The 21,455-nt window shown below is 48.3% G+C and overlaps 1 protein-coding gene across 1 annotated transcript in view; it reads left to right on the forward strand.

The window, feature by feature from the left end:
- The window catches only part of CD101 (CD101 molecule), a 28,395-nt gene extending 19,502 nt beyond the window's left edge, over nucleotides 1–8,893 (forward strand). Inside the window, exons 7-9 of the mRNA XM_054046603.1 lie at nucleotides 2,664–3,077; nucleotides 3,679–4,071; nucleotides 6,151–8,893. Of these exons, the coding sequence (XP_053902578.1) occupies nucleotides 2,664–3,077; nucleotides 3,679–4,071; nucleotides 6,151–6,419 (1,076 nt within the window). The 3' untranslated portion in view covers nucleotides 6,420–8,893. The remainder of the gene's footprint in view (nucleotides 1–2,663; nucleotides 3,078–3,678; nucleotides 4,072–6,150) is intronic.
- Nucleotides 8,894–21,455: the final 12,562 nt, after the last annotated feature.

A 21,455-nucleotide genomic window follows, 5' to 3' on the forward strand; every position in this document is an offset into this window, starting at 1 on the left:
ATGTTGAATCTACATCTTCACAGGCAAATGCTTCTGCCTACCTGAGCTTCCCCTGACCATCATAGCTGGGATTAAAGATCACAGAGCTGATTTCCATCCTCCCCAGTCCTCTGTAAGTTCAATATATGGCAAAGCCATTCAGCTTTCTCTGCCATGGTGGCCAGCAAAGAGTACAGCTGTCCCAGTTGAATGTATGGGGGGGTAGGGTGACCAGATGTTCCAATTTTATAGGGACAGTCCTGATATTTGGGGCTTTGTCTTATATAGGTGCTAATTACCCCCCAACCCCGTCCCGATTTTTCATCCTTGCTATCTGGGGGTGGGGGCTCTAGGACAGGATGCAGGAACCATCTATAGGGACAACAGATTCTCCCTTGCCAGCTCCTCTATCCCACCCTAAAATGACTATCAGATCCCAACTGTAAGGCAACAACTCCCCAGTGCAACCCATCCAGCCCTGCAGCTTCTGGGATGGGATAGTTTCTCTATATGCTCAGCACCCGCTGTCTAAGAGGGTGAATGAGAGCCAGAAAAGGGAAAGAAGGGAAGGAGAAAAGTCCCCAAAGACATTATCTCCCTGCTTTGTGGCTAGTCTCCCCATCTCAAATAAACAGTCCTTTAGAAAGCAGGATGTGGGTGTGTGGGGTATGTTGCATGGGGGATGGGAGGGACTACGTGAGAGACTGCATTTTATTGCTGTCCCAATTGATTTAGCAACAGGTGATGCAATCGGAACTAAGCCCCATAAACAGAGACTGCATTAGCAGGATACACCTCAGTATCATTCCAATGGGAGACGGTTGCAGAATTGAAGAGGGATTAGGATGTTTCTTTTGTTGGCATTCGAGCCATTCAGCACTTAATTGAACAATTACCAGGTATAATGACTAGGGACATTCAGAAACATATTACCACATTTCTAGTTATTAACCAAGGCAGACAGATGAGGCAAGAAGTGTTAGTGAAACCCATGCCGGCTCTTTAGTTTGTCTGAGATGAAAGGCCCTCATTATTCAGTTTCCAAAGCTGCACTTTTGTGTTAATTTATCTTCTCCTCCCCGCCCCACAGCTCCATCAAAGAGGACGGGCACCAGTGGGCTCTTCATTCCCTGTTTGTTCCCCTCCATTATCGGCTCGTGGCATCAGTCCCATGCCAGCAATGCCTCCTGGAGGGCCCACCTACCACTGTAAATATTAAGAAGGCAGATGAACTGTTTGGGATGGTACACAGGGGTCTGACTAGAAGTAATGGGATTGACTGGCTGGGGAAATTTCCAGACAGTGAGATAGCAGAACAGTCTCCCAAGGGAAGGACTGAAAGCCCAGTCGCTTGAGAAAATTAGCGTTATTAAAGTATGGGAAATATGCCTGGAAAGGAACAGTCCTGCCTGGGCAGAGAGATGGCTGGGTGACTGTAACAGGATGACTGTCCCTTTAAGGGTAGCAAGGACTGTAGTGGTCAGTCAACACCTCTTCGGTGGTGTGACCCTTACCCTGGGACTTTGTCTTCCCTAGATCTTCATCCACTCTACAGAGCTAGCTGTTGGGAGAAAGAAGATGATCCCGGGACAATAGTTGAGGCTTGGGGAAAACCCAGGTTGTCGTTTCTTTAAGGGCCTCGGACCAGGAGCCTTACAGAGTGGGCGAGGCAGGGCTCAGCTCTGTCCCAGTGAATTGGGACGCGCTCTTGGAAGAGGACTGTATATGTTTGATTTCTACCAAGGGCAGAAGGTAGTGCCTGATGAACTCTCCTAGCCTGCGGGTGAAGGGACTGACTGGGGATAGGGCCAGCTGGAAGAGAAGTTGGCTGTGGCTCTACAGCTGGCTTAAATGATAACTCCAGCTCCTGTCTTAAGGAGAGAGAGAGAGTTTGAAGTACAAGCCAGCTCCGGGGCGAGGGCCTTCTAAGCAGGGAAAAAACTGCCCCCAGGACACTCACATGAGCCCAGAGTGGGTGTGAACTTAAGCAACTAAAGAAGTTACCCCCTGTAGAATGAGTTAATAAACTAGCCCCCACAAAGGTGGTATATGTTTGAACTCCTCTGGTCTGGGTAACTGACTGATCTGGTCTGAAAGAACAGAGGCAGGGTGCGACAGAGCCACACTTGGCCAGCAGGAGGTGCTGCAAGTCAGGCAAGTCCTTTGACAGTGACCATGGAGCTCTTCTATCTCTGACTTCTGTGATTCTCACTGGTGCATTCCTTTAGCCCTGGTGGCTGGATGGGTAGGTTTGTGCAGATTGGTTTGCTGTAGGATTGCTCCTGAGTGCTTGAACGTGTGTGCACAGGCTTGTTCTTGTAGGGTTGCTTGTGAAGGCTGAGTTGGACACACAGCTTTGTTATTGTAAGGTTGCTTATGGGGGCTTTGCAAAGAAAAAGCATGTTCAAAGATTTTTTTTAAAAAAATTACCGAAACATTGCAAGGACTCTAAAAGAAAGGAGATTGGAATTGGGGCCGGGCGTCTTTCAGAATGTGGGATTTCTAACACCTGAACAGAGCCTTTTATGTGTAATTTCAGACTTGTTCCCTCTAGCTTCTCCTCTCCTAAGACCCAGTGCTGGCTTCGTAAGCCATCATTTCAGGAAATAGATCCCTTTCCTGCTGGTGTTCTAGTCCTGGTAGATACCATAGTAACTTCTTTTTTTTCCCCCCTCTTGATTTAGAGAGCAAGCTAAGAGTAAACACAGAAGATAGATCCCTGGAGATCTCTGGTAGCGCAGACACAGAAATCGAATGCAGTGTCACATCACTGACCCAGAGGGATTCTCAGTTAGCCATTACCTGGTACTTCCTACCGCCTTCTCCAGCTGATGCAGCCCCATTGCAAATCGTGAGGACCAACTACAGCAACATCCTGGACTACGGGGCAGAGTTCAGCTCTGCTATGCAGAAATCTAAATTCCACAGTGAGAGGGTTTCCAGCAACCTGTTCTGGCTGCGTATTCTGTCTGTGAATCACGGTGACCGTGGCAGGTATTACTGCCTGGTAGAGGAGTGGCTGTGGTCAGCAGACCGTGGCTGGTACAAACTTGGAAAGAAGGAATCAGGAAAGACCACGGTGGAGTTCAAGGTTTCAGGTAAATATGCTGTCCCAGAAGGGATCCCTGAAGCATGAGCTCAGCTTTCCTTTATCACCGCATGTATGGCCATAAGAAGCAAAGGCTGGATCCCCAGCTGCACTGAGCTCACGCTTGACACAGCTGCGGTGGGAGGCCTTCCTTGATCAATTATGCAGGGATTGCTTCTTCCAACCTCCATCATGTCCTCTCCCTGTCCTGGTGCGTCCTGCAGGCTGGAGCCCCGAGCCAGTGATTAGGAACCCTGTGAACACTGTGGTACAGGAGTCACCTGCCCAAGTGAGCAGGTGGGGCTATGGAGGCAGGGGATGGAGCCCTGGCTGAGCACTAAGGGTGGGAGTTAGGACTTGCGGTAGGAGGAGCCCCGAGCGCCTCACACAGGAGCAGGTCACATGACTTCCCATCAACCCTGAAAAGAATGTGATTCCAGTTCTTAAATGGGGGCCCTTTAACAGGCATCCACATTGACCCCCTCCCCATCCCCCCCACACACATACTGTATGGAGACCCAGATCAGCCTCGAACAAGCCTGTGTGTGTCTCTTTGAGCTGTGGAACACAGTCCCTAAATGAAAGCCTTTTCCGCTTGCCTCCCACACCAGAAAACAAGCTCCATGTTGAAAAAACAAACCACAGCATCACAGCCACTGAGAATGAGGATGTGACCATGAGCTGCCTCCTGCAGGGCCCCTCTCAACCAGCCTCTCTCGTCTCTGCCATCTGGTTCCATGGTATGGAGCATTCTGGGATGAAAACCCTGGTGAAAGTGCACTCCAGTGGCATGGTGGAATATGCTGAGGAGGAGATGGTGGAGAGGCTGCACCTTCGCCGCCCATCCGTCGGTGACTTCAGCCTGACGCTGCGGAGTGTGGAGCCGGGCGACGCTGGGGTGTACTGCTGCCAGGTGCAGGAGTGGCAGCAGGACAGCGGTGGCGCTTGGGTTCAATGGGCGTCAGAACTGTCAGGGTACACGACGCTCACTGCGCTGCCTCCAGGTAACGCACCGCCCCCCCCCCCTCCGGGACATTCCCAGTTCCCCTGCATACAACGTTCCCCATCTCTAGCTAACCTCTGCTGCGTCTCTGCAATGTTTCCGTGCAGCCAGGGTCAAGGGTTGCTGCAGGGTCCGGAAAGGGGAGCACAACTGGAATAGCAGAGATGACTGCAAGTTAGGGTTCAGTTGCACTGTCGGTTGCAGGAATAGCCTGCTGCAGGGAAGGGAGGCAGAGCGATGTTGGGGAGGTAGCTCAGAAGTGCGTGGAGTACCGCTGGCTGGTACGTACGGAACAGAAAAGGAGGGAGGAGGGCCCGCCAGCAGAAAATATACTTCACGATGCTTTTGTTCAGCAATCACCCAGTTTCCTGAAGCCTCTCTTCTCTCTCCTTGTGGTGATAGCTGGGTACCGCAAACTGGAGGGGAGGGGGTTTTGGGGTTTGGCCAGCAAGGTGCTGAGCACTGACTCCGATCCCGCAAAACACTTAAGCACATGCTGAGCTTTAAGCATGTGAACAATCCCACTGACTTCCAAGGGACTATTCTTGTGCTTAAGTGCTTTGCTCGATTGGGACCGAGCGCTCAATGCCTTGTGAGACCAAGCCCTCGCCGTCCTAACCTGAATCTTGGAGCTTGAACCTGTGTTCTCATTAGGCTCAGGGTTTTTTTTTGGAAAAACTCAGAAAAACCAGGGCTTTCATTCCGTTTGGATAAACTCTTGGGTGGTCATCCGAATCTCTAGAGATTGCAAAAAGCCCCTGGAAATCCCATGGGAACAGGCTTTCTTGGTGATGCCTTCAGTCCTGTCTGTTTCCAGTGGGGCCAACTATGTGAACAACCTTTCTTTGGGGAGTAAACTGGGGTGTGTTCAAGGCCTGGGCAAAATTCAGAAACACAGAGGGATTCTGCAGCAATGAAACTGAATAAACAGAACCAAAGATTTCAAACTTGTTTAGGGAGGTGCTGAAGATTTGTAAAATGCATCACGCATCTGGGGTTAGGATCTCAGTATCCTCGTAACTGGTGCTAGCTTTCTGTGGTACCGGGTTGTTTCTTTCACTAGCTGTTCCTTTGTGTGTATTATTTATTAACCCTCGTTGTTGCTGAGTGAAATATAGTAATTGCTGAAAAATTGCCATGGAATTTGCATATGTATTTTTGCCAAGTAGTTTTGCATCCTCAGTGTTTTAATTTCTACAAAATTCCAAGAGACTGGATATTTTTCACTGCGAAGCACACAAACTTGGAAGTGCCACTCACTTGAAAAATGTGTGTGTCCTGGTAAGGATGCATCCCACAGGACATGTGATCTAGAGGAATGAGCCAGGATATCTTAAATTCTAGACCCTCTGCTAACGCTCCCTGGCCTGAAGAATTCTTACATAGTACTTTTACTTTTATGAGATGGGGTAAATTCCTCCCATTTTACAGATGAAAGAATTGAGCTTCAGAGTGATGAAGTGACTTTCCCAGTGAAACACGGAAAGTCAGTGTCAGAACCAAGACTAGACATCAGGTTGCTTGACTCCTAGGTCCTGCCTAACTCACTAGACCACATGGGCTTTCAGATTAGTCACTTTCTGAACAATCCTAGATCAAAAAACCAACATATACAGCCCCAAACTCATGAACAACCCTATAGCAGCATGCCTGGGTGTTGATGGGATAAAGGGGAAAATTAAAGGCAACAAACAAAGATACTTAGAATACACCAAAGGGACCATTCTGATCATCTGTGCTAAAGCAGGCCAGAGATGACATTTCTGTGGCCTGTGTTATGCAGGTCATTGGAAACTGCTGATTTGCCAAACCTGAAAGTTTATTGTGAAGGGTGTGAGAGGGAAAGAGAGACTCACCCGATTGGTTGAGCTGGGATGTGGAAGACCTACATTCAAGCCCCTGCTCTGAATAAGGAAAAACAGGGACATGAATGTAGTTCTCCCATGTCTTGTGTATCCCAGCTGAGTGCCATAACCACTGGGCTATTAGCTATAACCCCCCATTAGTGCTGTGAATATTGAACAGCAGGAGGAGTAAGTACAATTAGCTGCGGTGTTCAATTGTTTTCTGTTTTTTGCAGAGTCAACAATTTCTTCCAGGATCTGTTCGTCTCCATCACTGCTCCACTTCATCCTAATCTACCCCCCGATTCTGTTCCTTGGCCTGATAGCTGCTCTCCTCTACTTGTATGTCAAGAACAGGCAAACCCACAAGGAATCGATCTATCAAAGGAAAGGAAAAGAGCTGTGGGTGGATTTGAAAGGGGCTGGAGATGTTGAGCCCACTTATTCTGACCATAATAATCTGGAGGAAGAGATGAATAATCTGAAGGAGGAAAAGATGGACTGAATGCTTGGGCGGCATGGGGGCGGGGGGAACAGCACTGTGTGCTGCTGATCAGCATCATATGCTCTGAACCTTGAAAATGTGCATTTTCCTTCAGTCTCCTTAATGCGGCAAAGTAAGAAAGTGATAGGAGACAGATTGGATGGCTAAGGTAATTGGGACTGGTGCTTTCTTGCCTCTCTACTTGCACAGGTGCCTGTGTGGCTCTCCTCCCACAATGGTAGTTTCGGAGGCCTTCATAATATTAATCAATTTATCCTTACAAAAGCCCTGTGAAAAAGGAAAGTACTATGCCCATTTTACAGATGGAGCGTTGAGACACTGAGAGATCAAGGCTGAGATTTCAAAGGGATTTGGACATCTAATTCCTGTTAACTTTAATGGGAATAAGGCATCTAAATTCAAGATGCGACTTTGAAAATCTCAGCCTAAGGGACTTGACCAAGGTCCAACAGGAGGGCTGTGGTAGAGCTGCGACCTGAAACCACATCTCCCAAGTCCTAGTCCAGTGCCTTAGCCATCAGACCAACTTTCATCTTACATCAGCTGGCTCTGGTGCAGCGGTCAGTGGCTAGTGGCTAAAAGTCATTACCAACTACTTCCTCTTGAATGGTCTATGAAAGATGAATTGGTGGATCTTAATCCAGTTCTCAGGGGAAAGGAGTCCTCACATCAATAATCACAACTCCAGCCGGCACCAGTTGGCCTCCTTGTTGGCAATCATATCTGAGTGGGCCTTGGAGACTGGACTCCCCTCCCCTTTCAGAGAGTGGTCCCTCCAGGTCAGGAGAGAGGCACAGTGGCAGACCAGTGGGGATGGGAGGGAGGGGAATCTAGAGTAGTTCCTATTTTTGGGCCTCCAAAGTGCATAAATAGAGGCCTTCACCCTCCAACGCTGTCCATCTAGTGTATTTCACCAGCATTAAATTCACTCCAAAAACATAAATGTAAAAAGCCCCTCTATTTCCCATCCCATCCCACCCTCAACTGTAGTGGAACACCTCTGTCCAATGCATGCTATGAATACCCCTCTTTCTGCTAGCCGCTCAGTGCAAAACGACCTGAGGGCCCTGCTCCATCTGCTAATTAAAACCCCAGTTGCACCAGCTATGGCCTGGAACAGAGCTATATTAGGTGAGGGCTGGCTGAGACCAAAAAGATGTCCATGTGGAAAACACCATGCACCTTGGAAAGGTGTCCGAGAAAAGGTCTTATTGTCCCAGCAAGGGAGTTATATGGAGCTGGGGATCACAGAAACAAACAGCAACTGCCAGGCTAGCTCAGTGTCACTCATGTAATCACTTTGATGTGCCAGTCTTTCTATTTCCATCCTTTTATTGGTTGACTCTGGAGAAAGCTGCATCTCACTCCCCATGGCTCGCAGGATGGCTGGGATGATGCATCATCTTTCAGCAATGACTTTGGCAAAATGAATCTCCAGTTCTTTCAGTGCAATGCACTGTATGTGTCCAGACTAGCCTCTAAGCTGCTTAGGGCAGGGGCTGAGCACATAACTAATACATAAGTGGGAAATCAGGAGATCCTGGAGCTGTCTGGCAGAGTTTCAATTCTGATTCTGCTACCACATGGCTACTCCCACCAGGCTACACTGGTTCTTTGGACAGCAGCATTCAGAGCCAGTCAGGCATGCCTCAGAGCCCGGCAGCACAAGAAAGAGAGAGATCCCAGAGGTTCTAACCTAAATATAGAGAATGTCTGGTCTGTCTGCTCTTTACACTGAATGGACAGATGGACCGACAGAACTACGGTCTTGGAACACTACCCATGTGTATGTGATCACTGATTTCTCTTCTCCTGCAATATCACCTGTGCCCTGATTCCCCGCAGTTAGTGTTAATTCTTATTAAAACTAAACAAACAGGGTTTTTATTATATCTGCCTTACAATTTCATTTTTCAAACCATACACTCAAATAAGCATTAAAACCAAATAAGGATTGGTTGGCTCAGGGGACTGGTACTAATGGAATATGGAGCCTTTTTTCTCTAGGTTGCTGGCTCCAATCCAGATCCATCTGGTCTCGATTGAAAGTCTCTGCCATCGGAGTCGTGCTATGAATTGTGTGTGTGAGAGAGAGATTTCAGCCCAGTCGTTAGTGGAGAAGTGCGTCCGCTTCCCAAACCTCTCATCACAATTTGCAGTAACTTTGGTTGGCATTGGGCCACAGTCCCAGTGGGTGAGGCACATTAGCAGGGGATTGTACTGGGGGCGGCTTGCCCTGCTGCTACACATGCTAATACCTATTTTATAGACAAATAGGTGCCAGTCTCCAGTTTCTGATGGGAGAGACGTGAGGGCATTAGAGGCCCAGTGACCGCTGGGCTTGTTGCATTCTTACTGGTATTTAAATAGCAGATCCTAACATCCCATTGGCACAGTAGCCTCCTGGAGAATTCCACAGCCAGGCCGGGTGGGCTTCTTTGCTGTCATCTGGATGTTTGATGAAAATGTTTTGAAATCTGCTAAAATAAAACCGATTGCACCTGGTATATCAGTGTTTATTCCGGGGGGGGGGGGGGGGGGTTATTCCCTTCCTATTGCCACCCCAACTTTGCCTGACTAGCTACAGGCCAACCCTTACAGCACTTCCTTCATCCCTGGGTTGGGAGGCTTAATTAAAGCTTGTAAAGTGCTCTGAGAGCCTTGATTAGGTAGGGCTAGAGAAGCACAACACTTTGTTGTTTTGAATTTCCTGGCTTTGCTGAGTTTCAGCCAAACCTTTGACTTTATTTTAACAAATTTGATTTTCTTCTGCGAGTGAGCTGACTTATCGCTCCTAAAAAACTCCAAAACGTTCCTGTTTTTAAAGCGACCATTTTGCTTAGCACTGTGTGAGAAGGAAAGAGACAGAGGGCTGCCAGAACCCTACTTAGCACAGGAATGGAAATGGGGGAGGAGCCAACTTTGTGCATCCCCCGGTGTAACTGAGCCTCCAGGCTTCTCTAACTTACGTTTAGCTGCACCTGCCCCGTAGGGAGCGTTGCAGCAACTAAGAATAATCCGAGAGTGTAACAGTGCTTCTGCCCCTCCATGTTTTCTGTCCCGCCTTGGGAATTCCCTGGGCTAGGGATGTAACATGGTGGGCTGATCTACTGCCTTTATGCCCCTTTGACACCATAAAGCAGCATAACGGTGGGGATGTCAGAGGGCAATGGAGAGTGCGTCCAAAAGAAATCAGTCAGCTGTTAGTCAGGTTTGTAAAAGCTGCCATAGAAATAAGCTCATCAGAGCAAGATGGGAAGTGAGCCTGTATCTCTAGACTTGCCTGTCGGTACAAAAAGAGAGAAATCCAGGGAAGGTTTTCTTCAGTGAGCGATTCCCCGTTTTCCAAGCTCTCTTTCATGGGGTGTGAGGAAGAGGGAATCGGGCTTGGACGTCCGAGGAAGCGAGGTGGAAATGGTAGTGGGAAGGCGAGAGCCAGTTCGGATCAAACAAACAGACCCAGCCCTTCAGCGGTCAGCCCTGAAGTTCAGCTAGCGATTTGCAAGCTGCGTTCCCTTGTTGCAGTTGTTAGTGGCAAGCTGCCTCTGGAGAGAAGCAGAAATGCCACAATGGAGATCAGTTTTACATGCTGCCACCCCAATGGATCTTTCTCAGGGTGGGGCAGATGATCACGGAGGGTTAGAAAGGAGCTGTGGGGCACTGGGTGCCCTGGACTGCAAAGCTGAGGAGGTAGGTGAGCAGGGTCTTGCACTTGGCCGGGCAGCGCTGGGTGCAATTTGCCATGTTGGTGAGTGGGTGGGCAGGTAGTGCGTCCTGGAGCTGATAGATCAGTATTTGCTTCCCTGCCATACAGAGCTGGCACTAGGCATAATTTCTAAGCAATTGCTTAGGGCCCTCAGCAGCTCAAGGCTCATCCCCCATTCACTTTTTATTGTAAGAACTTCCCTGTTTTAGTGGGGCGGGGGAGGCAAAATATTCCTGCTTAGGGCCCCCAATGGGCTAGCACCAGCACTGCTGCCATATTCAGGAACCAGTGAAAACATCACCAGCATGCTTCCATGATAGTGCCAGACCCAGGGCTGTTGGAAAAGCTGCTGAACCTTCAGGTACTTCTCAGAAACAGCCCAGGGGTTTTCCTATTGCCCATCTTGTAGTGTGTCCCTCTGGGCCTGTCTCAGCTCCTAGGCCAAGTATGGTCTCTTGGTTCCTTCCCATCAGCTCTCCGGATATTTTGAAATAGGGTTTGTTTTCGTTCCTGTGATGAAATGTTTTAAACCACCAATAAAGTGTCACAAACAAGGGCATGGTTTGGAGTCTGCTTTGGTCTTATTCAGACTTTCAACATCCTGGGCTTGGTTTCCTCAGCCCCCACTGGTCTGTCGTTCAGGGAGACCTTCCGTTTATTAGACCTTGGAGCACCAAGGCAAGTAGATTCTTTCCTGAGACTCCAACACTTTCTCGGCCACCAAGCAAGTGCTTCAACCCCTCGCAAGGGCTGATCCCTTCCTCCCTGCTGCTGGAAGAGAATTGGAAAGAACTTATTTCAACTCTCTGTCACTTCCCCCTACAAACCCGGCTGATGTTCTTGTTTTTCCTCCGATCAGGGCACCATTGCACTGGGCACTCTATGCACATGCAGTAACAAGACAGTCTCTGCTCCTGCGAGCTCACAATCTAGGTTATGACAAGATGTAACTGGTGGACACAAACAGGGTAGGAGGGGAGAAGATGCAGTGACAGGAAAGTACCCTAGTGTTTGCACAACACGGAGGAGGTCCTAGTTCACCACCCACCTAGCCATTGTCAATTATTTCCTGGCTCACCTCCCGCTGCTGGTTTTCAGGTTGCTGGTTAGGTGAAGCGTCAACAATATGGAGGTCAGGAGACCATGGCTGTGGGGCTCAAGGGACACTTTCTAGTAATGAACAGACCACAGCCACAAGTGTGAGAGCCTAAGAGGGCTAGGAGAGCTGCAAATAACTGCCTTGTGGCTGTGCTCGGGCTCCCTAGCCGTCCGTGATGTTGTTGGCAGTGTGTCTTATTCCAATAAATAATCTCACATAATGCACAGGGGGCTAACTGGAGCCCAGGCACATTATTCCTAGTGGCTAGAAATGCCTGCGAACAGCTGAGGTGGTGATAGTGTTGCACCGCAGCAGAGAGGGCTGAGAAGTGCTCCTGAGCAGAGAGAAGTTATTTCTGGAAGCTGGTAACCTAGAGCTCTGGGTCGCTCCCTGCAAATCTGTCTCTCTGTGATGACTAAAAGGCAGGTGTACATGGCAAAGAAATCTTGATGGGAGCGTTGTGATGCTTCAATACACCTTGGCATTGGTCTCTGGAAAACTGAAGGAAAGGGTCATTTTTGTTTCCTACCCCTTGGATTGATTTTCTGTTACAGCCCTGAGAATATGAATCTACAGCTCCTTATCCTCCCTCCCCACAGCAAGCTCTCCTAGCTTCCCCTCCGAGGCTGCTGAGTGCTCCCTCTTGACCAAAGACCTAGGCTTCTTTCCAGCTGCTAGTTCTCCAGACCCTCCCTGAAAGCCGCCCTGGTGCAGGTATACCGGCTCCTATTGGTCCGACAGGAAATGCTGCTGGTGGTGGTACTAGTTGATCTCCTGGTTCACCGGTGGCAAAAACAGGGTTTGGAAGTGCCCAAACCGGGTGCATTTTGATCAGCTGCTAGTCTCCTGTGTTCCCAATAGATTAGGGCAAGCACATTGGCAGAGTCAAAGAAGTGATGCGTTTCTGATGTTTGACATTCATGTCCGTCTAGGGTGAGAACATGATTTGATCTTTCCTTACATGCCAGCTTGGTAATGACAGTTTTCCAATGACCTTTGTCCTGCCTTGCACCATCCTGAGTACCAGCAAGCAGCAATGTGAGTGGGTTAGCACAATAGGTCTCAACCTTTTTGATACCAGAGACTGGCTTGCTGCTTTCCTAAACTGTGGCAGGGAGATCTCAGGGACTGGCACCGGTTCATGGACTAGCCGTTGAGAAACACTGGTTTAGCTCACTTGTGCAGTGATGTTTTCATTTCTGTTTGCCTCTCTCCCTGTGGTAGTTGGTGGCACTGCATTAGCTGGTCTCACTGAACTCAGTAGCAAAACTCTCATTGACCTTGGTGAGATCAGGACATGGCCTATTGAACAACCAGACATTGGTTCGGCAGCAGCTGTCTGGGCAGATGACTTAAAGTTGTCATGAGGAGTGTTCAGATTCTTAAGTAGACAGAGTTAGGGGCCATTGCCACTAGTTGTGGTTGGGAAGATGTCTGGCATTGGAAAGGGGTGGAGCTCTCACTCTGCTCTACCCTAGGGCGCCTCCCCACATCTCTAGACTATGCCCTCTAACTCAGGAGTGGGCAAACTCAGGGGTGCGCATCCGGCCCATCACACCTTTTAATGCAGCCCTCAAACTCCCGCTGGGAAGGGGGTTGGGGGCTTGCCCCAGACTGCCTGCCCGGTGCTCCCTAGCCCCCGACTCACACTTCCTGGATGAGCACCATCTTCCCACATGCAGAGCCACACTACTTACCAAGACTTCACCGTGCTGTTTCTGGGATCGGAACCCTGCCCCTACCTGGCACTGCACCCAATCCCTGAAGAACCAGCTTCCGCCCAAACGAACCAATGATTAAGGCAGCAGCATCGCAGGATACCACGCCTAATCGAGTCCAATTAGAAACCCCGAGCTTCATCAACCAATCCCTGAGGCACCACTCCTCTGAGAGACTCACCTCATTCCTCATCAGCTAATCACCGTGGCCGGACCCTCCAGGTCTCCTACAGCTCTCAAGACTCTCGAAACTGCCCAGGGGCCATACACGTCCCAGCTAGGGTGCCTCCTTCTGTGGCGGTGTGTGGTATGGCTGCCTTGGTGTCACTGCCAGCAGGACCCCTAGGAGTCCCCAGTATCACCCCTATAGAGCTCCCCCTCCCTCCGGGCCACACCCCATAAGTCCCTCTCCCCCCACCTCGGTAACATCCCTTTTAGGGCACCCCCCCTGCGCCTCATGCCATGAGTCCTCCTGCCGCACCTCGGTAACATCCCTTAACTTTGTGAGAATTCAGGGCCCACCATGCAATTTCCATAGCCAGATGTGGCCCTCAGGCCAAAAAGTTTACCCACCCCTGCTCTAACTGAATACATTCTAAAATCCACCACTTCACAGGTGTCACAAGTAGGTGAGTCTCCCAAAGGTTCCCAGCTAGAAATGCAAACAGGAGAGCCACCCTGAGGCCAGGCAGCACAAGCTTCTGCAATCCAAACAGGGAACTCAAAACCACAAATGAGAAGTTTGAGGACGAGCATCTATTTATACTTTGCACAACTTAGATGGTTGCTTTACACCTTGTCATTTACATTGCGAGGGAGATGTACACATTTATAAATGACTGCAGCAGGGAAAGGTCCAGATAAAACCAGCTCCTTCCCAAAAGCCCTGGAATGAGAGTGCTGGCAAGCACTACAAACAATTACAAAACATTCACCTCCATTTGCAACCTCATTGAAAATAATGCAAGTGTTTGTTCATAATTGGCAATGTGCTTGTTACTTCTGTAACTTGACAGGAGCAGGTTTTGTGCCAGAGACGCTCCGAAAGGAAACGTGTTTTGGGGAGGGTCTCCTGGCACAAAGGGCCTTATATATTCTCCTTTCACCTCTGGAGACCTCAGCTCACATGAGGTGAATTTAGTGCTCGCGCCCTAATCTCTTTATTTGCAAATATTGCCCAGCTAACCCAGTATTTTGGCTGGCACAATTTGATAGGTCTCGAGTGGCAGAGAATACTGTGAGGTTGGACTGATGTCCATTTGACAAAGCTGGGTGATTATTCTCAGGCCAGGATTAGTGGGAGTTACTGAGAGGCACTGGCACAGCTGAGTGAGGGCCAAGGCCTGGGATCGCATAAGAACATAAGAGTGGTCATTCTGGGTCAGACCAATGGTCCATCTAGCCCAGTATCCTGTCCAGGTGCTTCAGAGGGAATGAACAGAACCAGGCAATCAGCAACTGTGGCCCATTCCTAGCTTCTAGCAGCATGTGTTGTGGTGCATTGATAGAACTATGTGTGTGAGGCCCTGATCTAGCCAGAGTTTTGTTAGCCCCTCAATTTCATGAACACCAAATTCAGTTCAGAATTATACAAAAGGAAAACAGCAATCCCATATCAATTGTAAACTATGAAGGAAAAAAATGCTTCTCTGCTTCCATTTTGCTCAACACAAATGTACACAGGCCTGGAGGGGAGAAGAGATATTCAGAGTTTTGGATGTGGCCCAGGGTGGTAGTGAGTGACCAAAAGTAATTATCTAATGGCTGTTCAGTGGCCTGTGAAATTAATTTGGTGGGGCTCGGTGCAATTCTTAGTGGGCAGGATTTCTTAGAAGAAGAAAATACACCAGCACCATATCTGAGGCTAATCTATAACTCTTGTCAACACTCTCTCCGCAGGCCCAGGGAGACTGAATGGATCAGGTAGCCTGAATTCACAGGTCAGGATTGAATCCTGTGGATGACTGGGGCCAGCACTATCTTTTCTGTACCAGTTCTGCAGATAGAGTGAGCACTGCCGTTTCCACGGGTGCCAACAGAGCATGAAAACTGACAGGCGGGGGGGAAACGTTGTATTATTTCTTTAAAAGCTCATGGGAACGAATCCGTGAATACCAAGAGCGGTATGGAAAGATACCAGGGGCACCAACTCTTTGTGTCCTCCTTATCTGGTGGTAATGCCAACAAGAGGCATGCTGTCGAATTTCAAAGAGAAGGGCCATGACCAATCAGTGTGAAACGTGGCAAGAATGCCTCACGCAGTGGCCAAGGGATAAAAGGCCGCACCAGGCTGAACTGTAAGACTTCTCATTTCTCCGGCAATGAGTGAGACACTCTGTGGCAATGAAACTGGAGCGAGCGAGACTGAGAGATTCTAATTGCTGTTCCCGCTTCTGCTGCTTTGATCTGAGGCAAATGCCCATTTTAAATTGCAAACGGCTGTCAGTCAGATACCATCCAGCCACTGGCTTATGAAGTGGAATGTACACTTCAGACAGATAACGTTATGAGAGGCAGGAAATCCAGAGAGGAACGACTGAAGGTCTGAAATGATGGGAACTCTGCAGCGTAGCTCTCATTGGCATCAACGTGGGCTGTGTCGCACACATCCCCCCTCACCACTCTGTAAATTCCCTCCTGTGCACCAAGTCAATCCCATTGTGCCGGAGGGGAATCTCAGCGCTTACGGTCCTGTTGCCTTAGCCTTGATTATGCAGATACTGGTTTGTGCTGCAATATGTAGGCAGAGGGAGGCAATGCAGCTTTTCTGGCTTGGAGCATGAACACTGCTTAGCACTATTTCAACCTGCCTGCCGTGAGGTGGGTTACCTGGCAGGGGACTGGCTGGGGATTCAGTCCTGGCTGAGGAACAAGATTTTCCCCTTGTTTCAGGGAACAATCGTGGGGATTGTAGGCGATGCTGGGCACCTCGTGAACCAGGCCCCTGCCTCCATAGTTCTGGTACCCAGGGCTGCCCCTGACTCTCCCCAAAGACACGTGCCCTATGGCACTGAGCACTCAGAGCTGCCTCTCCTGAGATTGAGATGCCATGCCTGCCGGATGTGTTGTTCACCCGCCAAGAACACTTTCACCTTCTGTTTCTAGCTGATAAGGACACTGGGCACCTGGGATGTAGGATTGGTTTTTCATAAACCTTCAAGATGTTTTTCCTAGTATTAGTAGGGACATGCTGTGGAGTCAGCTTCTGCCAATGAATGGATCTTCGATTGTTAAGCGGATTAAGAAAAAGGTGCAGAATAACGCTCCGGTGGCGGCGAAAGTGGGCAGGTTGGGTGCTGCCTTGTCCCTTGCCCTCAACAGTAGGGGATTCACCAAGCAGCAGCCTTGTGCCTTCTGTTCAATTTATACAATTTTGATTGAAATTGTCCCAATGCTAGGAGATCCCAAATGTCAAAGTCTAGGTGGAGAGCAGCAAAGGCCAGCTGGTGCAGTCTTACTATAATTAGATCACTTCATTAGATTTCTGCAGGGTAACGGGGGCTTAGGACTCAAATGTGAACAAGGTGAAAGCAGCTGTGTCTGGTTGCTGGAAGCCTGTGTGCATTACTGCAGATTACCCAGGCTTCAGGGGCTATTCAGTGGCTACTGGGTCATTTTTGCTGCTGCATCAGACTGGGTTTGGCATGTCTAGCCAGACAGAGACCTAAATGCAGGGCTCTGAGGGCATGATAAGTTTCGGAGGGTAGGTTGGTAAAACCTTTTTGAGATGTTTGTTTAGACAAAGGTCCAAGTTGTTTGAAGACAGAACTGTAGGGTATTAGACAGCCCTAGCTAGGTATTTACATCACACTCTGCATTGTTAGGGGCGCTCAGCTAGAACCAGGCTACAGTTCCTTTTTACAGCAGTACACAATGTCTTGAATAGACCTGTGAGCTGTTGTGCAAGGTCGGGCTAGTGTTTTACATCTACTTTGCACTGGATTTGTACTGGAATAAATAACTACACACGGTGTAAGGCAATGGTGTATCAGCTTCCTCCATCTCCCTTTTTAAAAGGCTTCATTTGAATACGAATCCTATTTGCATAAAGTAAGGAATCCTAGTCTAAGGGTCACTAGGAGAGATTAAGGTCTGAGAGAATTATATTTTGCTTTTCTATAGTACCTTCCATTTAAGGATCTCAAGGTGCTTTGCAACCTGCTATTTAGTTTCCCAGTACACTGATGGGGCAGATGAATATTATCCCCATTTTTCAGATGGAGAAATTGAGACACCATGACTTGCCAAAGACCCATGAGTCAGTGGCAGAACTAGACAAAGAACCTAGGAATCCCTCCCCCTCTCTACAGAAGACCTTAAAAGAAAGATGGAGGAAGAAAAGCTCTGCCATAGCAGGGAGAACCAAATGGAATCTCTCTCTCTCTGCTGCATCTAAAATGAATTTAGGAAGAAGTGGCTTATCCTGGTAACTAATTGCTTTAATATACAATCAGGAGTCAATGGCCCCCATTTCGCAAAATACCTAAGCACGTGCTTATGTCTACACCTATTCAACAAAGTACTTAAGCATGTGACTTCTATATGTGTAAAGTGCTTTGTTGAATAGGGATAGACCCAACCCTGATTTTAAATGCTTTGCTGAATCCGGGCCTAAAATTGCTTGAAAATCCTGATCACTGATCAACTTGCTGCCCTGTTCATTGTGGTGCTACGTGCTGCTTTGCTGCTAACCCTACAGGCCTGAGTAGTTCAATCAGGGAGTTGAGCACAAAGTTCTAATAGACTCTCCCCTTTAATGGGGAGTAGAGTCACTGGAGTGCTCACATCACTGGGTATTTGATCGTTGCGTTAATTAACTCTTACTCTATTTACATGCAGATTTAAATTTACACGGGGTGTTTATTTTGCAAATGTACGCTGTGGTGATTATCAGATAATTAACTTGAGAATTGATGGCAGAAGAGGTTGAGATTTGCTCCTAATCTATCCTTCGTGCAGCTCTATTTATGGCCCACAGACTTTTTAAGACGGGATAGGTTTTTAATATCTTGCATGCTAATTGCTTTTATTATGACTATGTGCCTGTATATAATTGTTTTGTTTCAGCTAGTTGGACCTGTTTTTTCCCCTTTGTTGCGGTTTATATCAAGCTGAATGAATAGGGCAAATGAGGTCTGACTCAGAGTTTTATTTTCATTTGATATACTAAGAGTAGAAAAAGGTTATATGGACGCAGGATCCAGCTACCCCTGATCCCAGCGATTTCCTTCCTCTGAGTTCCTTTGTCTCATAGACAATCTTTTTTATGCATGACGCTTACAGAAACTGTGACATTGTCTAGTGGCCCGTATTAAATCTCAGGACAGTAAAACAGTGCACTTAAGCTGTATCATCTTTTAAAATGAGATTGCTATTAACTTGCTGTTTGGTTTATAAGAGCAACTTACCCTAATAAACTGACACATCTGCTCAGCAACCCTGCAGACGGTCACTCAGCACTTAGCACACTCCTTCTCCATCCTGAATGGCCTCTGCAGATCTCCCCTGTAGCAGTCTCATACCAGGCACGTGAGCCGCAGAGCCATGACCAGTAGTACAGCGTGGGCCTAGTTGGGATTTCAGTGTTCCGGGACCCAAGCTTATAAAAGATCCTGCTCTACAGCAGTCCCTAGATTCCTGTTTTCCTGCCTTCAAAATACTTCGGCACCATCTCGCTCCCATCCCCTGGACTCTCACTTTTGGAATGAATAGATGTAAATAGTGTCAGTTATTGGTAGCTAGGGTTTTTAAAGGGGCGGGGTTCCATGTTTAGAGTCCAGGGCCATGTCTACACTACAAAATTATGTCAACCTAACTTACATCAGCATACAGCCATCGGCATAGGTAGCGTCTTCACTCAGGCTATGTCTACGTTAGGTCGACTTACAGCCACCACATTAATTACTGCGGTGGCTGATGTCCACACTACCCACCAGGAGCACTTCCACCACTTGAAGAGGGGCAGTATGGGGGCTGAGAGCCAGGGCTCTCAACTCCACGCAGCTCCCCACTGGGAGCTCTACTGCCTCCCAGGGTTTCTTGCCTCCACACTCCCAGCAGGGGGCAGCCACCCAGGGCTTCTCACTTTCAGCGGTGAGATCTGAGTCCAGCGTCCGGTTGGCTGCCGTGCCCCCGGTGGGAAGTGGGGAGCCGTGACCCCGGGGGCAAAGGGGCAGGGCTCCCAGCAGGGAGCCTGGGCAGCAGTCTGGCCTGGAGCAGAGACTGGGCAGCAGCCCAGCTCAGGAGCCAGCTTCACTGGAGCCATAAAATTGACAAGAATGACAGCCATCAGCCGATGTAAGGCATTAACTACGCCGACATAAGCCTTATGTCTCTTGTTGAGGTGGTTTTATGATGTCAGTGTAGCAGGGGAGTTGCATGGGTGGGAGGAGCATTGCAGTGTGTACACCTCCACTCTTCTGTTGACAAAAGCTGACTTTTGTCAACAAAACTGTGTAGTGTAGACAAGTCAGTGCTACAGTGGCGGAGCCGCACTGGTGGAGCGCTGCAAGTGTAGATAAGCCCTTAGTCAGCAAAGGCCAACAAAACTGTGCTATTGGGACATTCTATCCCTTGGGGGAGCGTACTGTAACCCCCATATTCCTCATTTTCATATAATCATGATCTTACATATAAAACAGGCCTTGTAAGGAATCAGGGGAAAGGTTATGATCTGCTGAAAGTGATTTCTCTATCCTATATGTATATCATTAATGCATATGAAGTTATGAGAATTGTGTTGTATGGTGGTCACTAAAGCATGCCGTAAGTTGGGGAATCAGCCAGATATTAGCTCCCCAGAGGCAACAGCAACGAAAGTAACCAATGCCTGGGTGGGGTGTCAAACAACCCATCAACAGCTATTGTCCAGCAAGGGAGCTACAATGCAATGACTCACCTGCATGAGGCCACACCAGGGGAATTGCTCAACCTTGATTCAGCAATGCCCTCCAGACATGTCTGACTTGTGCTCCCCAAGCACATGGACTGAGAGTATAAAACAGGCAGAGTGGAGACATACTGGTACCTTATCCTGCCCCCACCTATGCTGCAAGCAACCAAGACACTGAGAAGAAAACAAGACTCCAACACAGGAGATTGGCCCAGATTTAAAGAACAAATCTGTATATTAAGGACTGCAATATCCAGTGGGGTGAGAAAAACTGCTTAATCTAGTTGCTGCCCAGTCTAATAGAGTTGAGAGTTTAGACTGAGTGTTTATATTTTCTTTTCTTTTGGTAACTAACTCTGACTTGTTATGCTTTGATTTATAATCACTTAAAATCCATCTTTATAGTTGATACATTTGTTTGTTTATTCTACGTGAAGCAGTGCGTTTGGTTTGAAGCATGTCAGAGGCTCCCCTTGGAAGAAAAAGCTGGTGCATATCAATTTCTTTGTTAAATTGATGAACCCCTATAAGCTTACAGCATAACTGGTCACTGCAAGACGGAGGTTACTAGGGTTGTGTCTGGGACCGGAGATATTGACCAGTGTCATTCACTTGCAAATAACTGGGAGCAGCTTACATGCTAGAGGCTGTGCGTGAACAGCCCGGGCATGGGGGTTCTCACAGCAGAGCAGGGTAAGACTGGCTCCCAGAGTCAAGGATTGGAGTGACCTAGCAGATTGCCAGTCCGGATAACACTAGAGGGCAACGTCATAGCTATGAATACATCTTTTGTTGTAATTTTTGCATATACACCAGCTGACACTCAGCCTTCCATTACTTTCCCTGTGAGATTATTTTTGGACTCTGCAAACCCATGCTTCCCTGTGACTTGATCTTCAGGAAGCAAGAACCACCTAGGCCTCCTGTACCTACATAGGTGGGTAATGCAGTGGAGTCTTACATCTTACATAGGGAGGAGGGATAGCTCAGTGGTTTGAGCATTGGCCTGCTAAACCCAGGGTTGTGAGCTCAATCCTTGAGGGGGCAATTTAGGGATCTGGGGCAAAAATCTGTCTGTCTGGGGATTGGTCCTGCTTTGAGCAGAGGGTTGGACTACATGACCTCCTGAGGTCCCTTCCAACACTGATATTCTATGATTCTATCAGTGATCTGAGGCGAGCATTCCAAAGAGTGAGCTGGAAGCAAGTATGCCAGGTATAGGATGCCAGGAAAAACAAGAATTATGTGCCCATCCTGGAAGGAAATAAGATGTGGCTATGTAACTGGAAAAAGCAGCCTGGTTTAAAAAAAAAAAAAATCCCAAACTTACTCCTTTTTGGAGGGGACCTTACAAAAGAGTTAAGAAAACAAACCATGTATCCTTGCTGATATAAAAAGCAAGAGCTCCTCCCTTTCTGGTGCATTGAGAACTAGTGCCCAGATCCACTGAAAGAAACGGGAGGGCAATCACTGAGGATGCTCAACAGCCATCCCAGAGGGATGCAGAAGAGGATTTGGAGGGACCCCAGCAGAATCCTCTGGCTCATAGTGGGAGACCAGTTGTGGATGAAGAATTGCTGGGGTGTCGTTGGCACCTCAACCCACTGCAGTCTTCAACAGA

Source organism: Malaclemys terrapin, chromosome 1 (genome assembly GCF_027887155.1).
Source record: "Malaclemys terrapin pileata isolate rMalTer1 chromosome 1, rMalTer1.hap1, whole genome shotgun sequence".
NCBI lineage: Eukaryota > Metazoa > Chordata > Testudines > Emydidae > Malaclemys > Malaclemys terrapin.